This window comes from Callorhinus ursinus, unplaced genomic scaffold, assembly GCF_003265705.2.
Source record: "Callorhinus ursinus isolate GAN/ISIS: 27379988/994484 unplaced genomic scaffold, GSC_fseal_2.0 scaffold14, whole genome shotgun sequence".
Taxonomy (NCBI): domain Eukaryota; kingdom Metazoa; phylum Chordata; class Mammalia; order Carnivora; family Otariidae; genus Callorhinus; species Callorhinus ursinus.
This window is the reverse complement of record NW_027397076.1, coordinates 26277997-26286160: the sequence shown is the minus strand read 5'-3', so window position 1 is coordinate 26286160 and position 8164 is coordinate 26277997. Positions and strand designations below refer to the sequence as shown.

Here is an 8164-nt window from a genome sequence, read left to right as displayed (position 1 = left end):
TAATGTATGGTGATTAACATAACAATAAAAAATTTAAGGAAAAAAAAACCTCAGTCCATACCCAGGGAAGTACATAAGATTAAATGGGCATACAAGTTTCTTTGTACTAGTGTTTATATATGAAGCCAATGTAAGTTTATATGAGATTCTTATGAGTCAGTTTGGGAGCAAAATTGGGAATTAATCAAATCACGGTTGTTTTGTCCTCTACTTTTGAATCAATGGTCTCTGAAGCATCACCTTAAGGTTCTGCTCATTAAATGTGGTGATGCTAATCTAAAGGCAGTTGTAATAAGAGATTGCTACTAGATGTATAATAAAGACATATTTTTGAATCCATTTCTTCCTTCTGTTTGACAGTTTGGGGTAATTCTAATTGTTTTCAATTTTTCTCCTTTAACTTTTAGTTCCCAGTGTTCCCACAAATATTGTTTTTTCTAATGTTCAGTCAACTAGTGCAACATTAACATGGATGAGACCTGACACTATCCTTGGCTACTTCCAAAATTACAAGATCACCACTCAACTGCGGGCTCAGAGATGCATAGAATGGGATTCTGAAGAATGTGTTGAATATCAAAAAATTCAATACCTTTATGAAGCTGACTTAACTGAAGAGACAGTGTATGGATTAAAGAAATTTAGATGGTACCGATTCCAAGTGGCTGCCAGCACCAATGCCGGCTATGGCAATGCTTCCAATTGGATATCTACACAAACCCTTGCTGGTCGTAAGTATTATCTTGTATATGTGTTTATAATTTTGCATTCAAGAAAAAGCTCTTTGAATGTTTTTCTGTAGAAATCACTCAAAGTATAGGTAATGATTGCTCTTGCAACTTTAGTTTTATATCTTAAAAATAACCAGTTACCTTACTAGTTCAGACAGCATCGTTAATCATAATTACCTAAATAAATTTCTGTTACTTATCCTGAATACTATCTACATGGAATTGCTTCCATGCAAAGGAAATAAATATATACATATTTATAAATAAATAAGTACGTATACATACACACACTGATAGCTGTTGAATTAATGATTTTTACTTCATATAATTTTGTGTAAAATCACTGAACATGAAAATTACTGATTCAGTGTATAAACTAATGCACGTAATAACATTTGTTTTTAATTTAATTGAATCCCAATGGGAAATTCAATTTCAGACATTATTAGTTAAGGCTTTTCTCAGACTTTCAGAGTTCCACCAAAGTCCTAGAGTCTTCTCTTGGAATAAAGCATTTTGGGCCTCTCTTGTAGTATATTATTAGGTTATACTGATTGCCATTGAGCACCCTTTGTCCATGCCTACATTTTCCCTTCATACCTGGATGCTCTGTTGCTTTTAAGCCAGACTTCACAACTTTTTCGGTGACTTTAGGGATACACACACACACACACACACACACACACACACAACTGCTGAGATAGATCTCCCGGCAAGCAACTTTTCACCTTGTGCTTTATACCTATATAAAATTCTGAGGCAAAGAAATACCAAAGATTCAACTCCGAGTTTGAGATGTGGAGAAGGAAAAAAACACAGAAAAGAAACACAAAAATAATTTCTCAAAATTATTCTGCCATCTACCCATTTTTAGGACTTTTGTACTCAAGAAAGAGCTCTTTAAATGCTTTTCCATAGAAATTATTCAAAGTGTGGTAAAAATGCTATATATAACTTTAGTTTTATATTTTAAAGCTAACTGGTTACCCTATTTGGTTACATAACATGATTAACCATGAGTAAGTAAATAAATTTCTACTATTTATCCTAAACAGTATCTACATAGAATTATAATGGCTTTCATGAAAAACAAATAAATTGCAAGTCAAGTGCTGAAAGCCAGAGCTGCACTGTCGGAAATGCCATTTCCACCCCAAGCCATCCTGAGCAAATTTCAAGTTGCCCAGGTCACCCAATCGCAATACCCTCCCACATAAACCATCCAAATAGGGATCTTATGTTACCATTCTTCTATCTTGATCAAGACTGTTACTAGGTGATTCCTTTCAAATCCAAATCACATTTTCCTAAAATTTTTTGGTACCTATAAGTAGAGTACCAAAGAGAGATACAGTGAGATTTTCAATGATAAATAGATGCTGTTGTAGGACTTTATAGATAAACTTTGATCTAGAGGCTTTATTTTTTAGGTTACTAAATGTATTCCCAGGAATGCCTGGTGTAATTTTTGTATAATAAATTTCCAATCAATATTTGTTAATGCAATTCAACATTTGAGATAGAACCCAAACAACTCAGCTTTCAACACAATTATTCAGCCGCTCCTCCTTGTAACACTTTGCCTCTAGGTTCTGTAATATCTGCCCTTCTTTTTTTTCCTCCTCTCTCCCTGGTAGGTCTTTCTCAGTCTCCTTTGCTCATTCCTTTTTTAAATCTAAGTGTTGGAGGGCCCAGATATCTATATTTGACCCTTTTTTGTATCAACACACAACCCCTAGGAGATCTTACCTGGAAGTGATTTTATCCTGTCCTGTGACGTTAAGGTCTACTGATACAGTGACCATTCTCAAATATCTGTTTCTAGCTCTGACTCGTCCCTAGAACCTAGATCAGTGTATTTACCTGATCAACTGACATCATTGGCCATGTGTGTCAAATTTACGTTTCAAAATTTAATGTGGTCTAAACACCAAACCTCTCCTCCAATCTTCCCTATCTCAGTAAAGTGCACCATTACTCCTCTGGTTGCAGAAGATGAAAACCTAAGCAGTGTTCTTTTCCTCCTCAACTCTGCCAATGATTTATTTCAACTGGGCCATCTAAATACATCCCTCCATTTGCATTGCTAACATACTAGTTCTGTCCTTCATTACTTTTATCACTGCATTAACCTAACTGACCTCCTGAGCTTCCAGGCTGATCTTTTTAAACCTAAATCAGATGATGTCACTTCCTTGTTTAAAGCCATCCAATGGATTTCCATTGCTTTAGAATAAAATTCAAATTTCTTTTTTTAAAAGATTTTATTTAATTATTTGTCAGAAGAGAGAGAGAGCACAAGCAGAGGGAGAAGCAGGCTCCCCGCTGAGCAGGGAGTCCTATGTGGGGCTCGATTCCAGGACCCTGGGATCATGACCTGAGCCGAAGGCAGGCACTTAACCAACTGAGCCACCCAGGCGTCCCAAATTCAAATTTCTTAACATTATTAACAAAGTCCTATATGACCTGGCCCTTACCTAAAACTCTGACCTTATCCGTAACTACTTTCCCACTTACCATTACTCATCACTCACACTATACACTTTTTTCTGTTGCTTGAACACACTAAACTCCCAGAACTTGGGCCTTTGCACCCTCTGGAATGTTCTTTTGACTGGAATGTTCTTTCACCCCCAGCCTGACATGAGCAGCTTTTCATAATGTATACCTCTACTTAAATGATTCCTGCTCAGAATGGATTTCCCTGACCACCCAATCTAAAACAGCTTTGCAGTCTTTTTCTAGAATATCATGTTATCTTAATGAGCATTTATAATTATGTAATAGCTTTTTATTTTTATTTGTTTTTAGAATCTGTCTTGACCATTGCTATTTCTTATTGCCTAGAGAATGGTGCCTGGTAAGAGTAGGTACTCTATTACTATTTCCTAAGTGAGTTAAACTTGATTGAGTAAACTCAAGTGGGTAGGAGAGAATGAACTGTTTTCAAGTTCAGGTGATACTGAGGATGATGGTGCCATAACACAGAAAAGAAAAAAAAAAGGAAAAATCAAATTTGGATTGGTTTAGTCAGTAAGCATGGTTATTTTGAACCTGTTGGTTTTGAGAAAAAATAACTATTCTAATCCAATTAACTAGAAAACAGAATACATGCGAAGAGATAAGAATGTAGGAAAATAGGGATTTCAGTTGCATCAACCTGGAAAATCACAAATGAAGATTTGACTTAAAAATGGGACACTGAATGGGGTACCTGGGTGGCTCAGTTGGTTGAACGTCTGCCTTTGGCTCGGGTTATGATCCCAGGGTCCCGGGATCGAGCCCTACATTGGGCTCCCTGCTCGGCGGGGAGTATGCTTCTCCCTCTCGCTCTGCTGCTCCCCCTGCTTGTGTTCTTTCCCTCTCTCTCTTAAATGGATAATAAAGTCTTTAAAAAAATTTTTTTTAATCTTTTAAAAAAATGGGACATTGACTGAATGAATAAACTTTAAAGTCCTGAGGCAACTGGAAGTTAACTGAAAGGGTACTATAATGAATGAAGTAGGCTGATGCAAGGCAATTGGGAGTGGTGGAAACCATGACAAATTAACAGAGAATGTGCTATCTAAAGGCTTATTACTGTCCTATAGACAGGTCATGCTATTAGGACTTCTGATGTTTTCAGAGAAACAGGAAATTTAGATTTTTTTTTTTTATGTGAAAATGCTCAGCTTCTTGCTTGTAACAATTTGGCTTTCTTTTTTTTATTATTTAAAATCATTTAGTAGTTCAAACTAAGCACATCAGTAGCCCAGATCTGGCCTGTGGACAGCTACTTTGGAGGCTTTAGTTAACTAGACCTTCTGCCTGCACAATGTTTGAGGATTCAAACATTGAGGATTCCCAACCTACGCCTTACGATCATGTCACTTGGATAATACCTGCTTTTACCGCCTACAGTGAGCCAGCAAGTGGATTTTCTGAATGCATCATCTCTTCAAGCACTCTAGACATAATGATAAATGTTCAGTTAGCATAAAATGACAATTAGCATGATTAATTCAGAATCTGCTAAATGAAACTGCAAAGCTGAGTTTTCAAAGAATCTCACAGTCTTAATTTGAAAATTTAGGAATTTTTCCTTTTGAATGTCATTGCTTCCACCTGGTCTCCCCTCCTCCTTACCCCCTTTTTAAGATCTGTGATCAACTTGCTAGAATTAGGTCATTTTCAATTTCCTACTACTCCATTTTGCTCATTTTGGTTTAAAGGAATAATGGTAGAGTATTGCAAACTTTTCACAATCAGTGTGAGCTTTTTTTTTTTTTAAAGCATTATTTTCCTAGTTTTACCAGGATGTCTCCCTTTGTCATTGGTGGTTAGTTGGTTGGTTAGTTCTTGGTGCAATGGAGAAAGTAATCTTGGCTTCTCTTCATCCCAGCTTCCAGGTGCCTCTCTACAGAGCACTAGTTTGTCTTTTATCTGGTACTTTTCTTCTCCCTGGATCAGGTATCTCATTGCCAAAATTTGAATTCACCATCAGAGAATACTTGAGTATGAAGATATTTATCAATATTTAAATAGGTTGTTTATACTAATGCTTTTCCCTTTCTCTTTTTCTTTCTGCTTGAGAGCTGATTTTCTACTTTGTTGTTTATCAGTAGAATAAAAAAATTCTTCTTATTTTAGTTCCAGAGGATACATGGAAAGTGCCTTTCTACCACTGTGATTTAGAGAGAAAAGTAAAAAAGTTTATACATTTCAGAATTTGTGACAACAGGGGCACCTGAGTGGTTCAGTCGTTAAGCGTCTGCCCTCGGCTGGGGTCGTGGTCGTGATCCTGGGGTCCTGGGATCCACCCCGCATCGGGCTCCCTGCTCCGCGGGAAGCCAGCTTCTCCCTCTCCCACTCCCCCTGCTTGTGTTCCCTCTCTTGCTGTCTCTCTCTCTGTCAAATAAAAAAAAAAAATTTGTGACAACAGACATATGATTTTTCTTGGCATTTGCAAACTTACTCGCTTTTCATCTGAGTATTTGTATGTATGGGAATAATAAATTGTATAAGTTATTAGAATGAGTTGGTTACCCCTTTTCTCAGGAATGGAGAAGACATTTTTCTGAATTGTGTGTGTATATATACATATATTCATACACATATATACATATACACACACATATATATCTGAATTTCATAATTATACAGTGAGAGAAAAGTTTTATTTATTATATTAAGCCCAGGAGAGATCATCTGAGGTTGCATTTGATATGAAAGACAAAAAGACACTACACATATTATTGCCAGATAATATATATAGTGAACTAATATCTGATACAAGAATAAAATAAATTAGGTGGCTCAGTTGGTTAAGCATCTGCCTTTGGCTCAGGTCATGATCCTGGGGTCCTGGGATTGAGCCCCATGTTGGGCTCCCTGTTCAGCGAGGAGTCTGCTTCTCCCTCTCTCTCTGCCCCTGCTTGTGTGCTCTCTTTCTCTCTCCAATAAATAAATAAAATTTTTTAAAAAAAGGAATAAAATAAAATAGTCCGGCAACAAAAATCTTGATAAGCAGTAATGCTTTTAAGATAAAAAATAAGTAATGATTAGGTGTTTATTCTGAATATTAAAGATGAAAAGTATTAAAGACATTTTACAAACATAAAAAGTAATATGAGTGAAGAAAATTAATGTTTTGTAATATCAGTCATTATTCAAAAAAGTGTTATGTTGTTTCATAATCTGATGTAAGAAGATAAAATGAAAATGAACAATTTCTCTCAATGATGGGAAAGACTAAGCAACAGAATAAATTCGTATAAATCACTATTTCATATGTGTGCATTTCTAATGGCATCGAGTTGCACATAAGCACTTAGTAATAGGCCCTCATATCAAAAAGCCTGGAACTTCTTGAAAGGAGCTGGAAATTCGTGGTTAGTTTGATATCAACTTTTTCAAAATTTTGAATTCAAAATTCAAAAATTGAATAACTCTAAAAGACCACCCAGTCTGAATAATAAATATTATAAAAATGTTCTGAAATGGCCTGTAGAATAAGAAAATATATAGTATTATCTCTCTTTGAGCTCTTAAAGAAGAGTATTCAAATTGAAGATCCAGGAAGCAAAGTTAGAATGCAAACAAAGAATTAAATTGTGTTACTTTCTACATTTGAATCTACCACTGTAAACTAGAGTGAAGAAAGGAAACAATATTCAGCCAACTCAAGCTAACATTTCTTTCTCCCACATACTCTGATCTAGATAATTGAAGCCGAATTGCTTTTCTCCTTAAGTCATCTGTGTAATAGCCGAAACTCTCTACTTCATGCTGAGTGTGTATAAATACAAACATAATCACAAAAATTACAAATGGCAGAAATATTTAACTTGAGACATTAAAGTCTTGCAGATTATTTTACTCATCTCTTTTTTTCTGATTACACTTATACTCAAAACCCATTTGAGTTGTGTGTGGGGGAGGAATGTAGAATGGAAAACTATTAAATATCTCCATGGTGCACAATAAGTACTTATAATGCTGAGGAAATGTACAACTTTCAAAGAGTGTGGGTGTGAAATTCGTATGGAATGAAATGAGACTCTCATAATGTGCATCTCCTATAGACCACCAGGACTGGAAGACAGCAAGAAAGGAAAATTCCTGGGGTAACACTTAGGTTGTGAAAACCACGGGATACCATACTCATGAGGAATTTTAACTACCCAAACATCTGTTAGGTTAAAAAAAATTTCAACAAAACATGCCTCATCAAAGAGGCTTCCAAGGAATGCAACTTTATGATCTAAAAAGAAAAACTAAATAGAGGGAAAAATATGCCTTAACAATTTTTAGAAATAAGAAATGGTTACTGAGCTACTATATATTCAATTATTTTCCTTAATTTATTCTAAATGGTGTAATGCACTTATAACGTGATAAGTGCTATCATAACAAAGGTAGGTGTTATCCCTTCTATGAAGAAGCAATTATATAAAGATTAGAAGAGATGTTAGCCACAAATAAATAGGAAAATATAATCCAAGACATAAAGAAGCCCATTTAGTGCCAATGCATTTTTAGAATGGCTCTAACCTGCTGCCACTAGAAGAAATGATTATAATTTATTCTAGACATGATGGTTGTACTTCTGTGAAATGAGTTAGATGCTATTGAAAGCCTTCTCAGTTAGCTGCCTGAAGCTCCCAAATGTGTAGTTCAAGAGGACATCTCTCTACTAGACCTGTAGGTTGAAGTAACTGGTATGACTGCTTACATGACACAGACATGTCAGACCCCATATTACCCCTGCCCCCGCCCCACTGCAAACCTTGCCTGCCTTTGTGTTCCCTGTTTGAGTGCATTGTACCATTGTTCATTTAGTTGTTCATGCCAGCCACCTAGGATCGTTTATTATTTCTAGCCGTCTCCCATCCCTCACCCCCAAGTCTATACCTGAGTCCTATTGAATTTACCTTCTAAGTACTTCTTGAATT

The 8164-nt window shown here is 35.9% G+C and overlaps 1 protein-coding gene across 3 annotated transcripts in view; it reads left to right on the top strand.

Annotated features, from left to right (window-relative positions):
* Positions 1 to 8164, top strand: part of PTPRQ (protein tyrosine phosphatase receptor type Q) — a 219885-nt gene that overhangs the window by 130741 nt on the left and 80980 nt on the right. For all 3 annotated transcript variants that reach the window (XM_073900607.1, XM_073900608.1, XM_073900609.1), the window contains one exon: positions 408 to 731. In XM_073900607.1, the coding sequence (XP_073756708.1) occupies positions 408 to 731 (324 nt within the window). The remainder of the gene's footprint in view (positions 1 to 407; positions 732 to 8164) is intronic.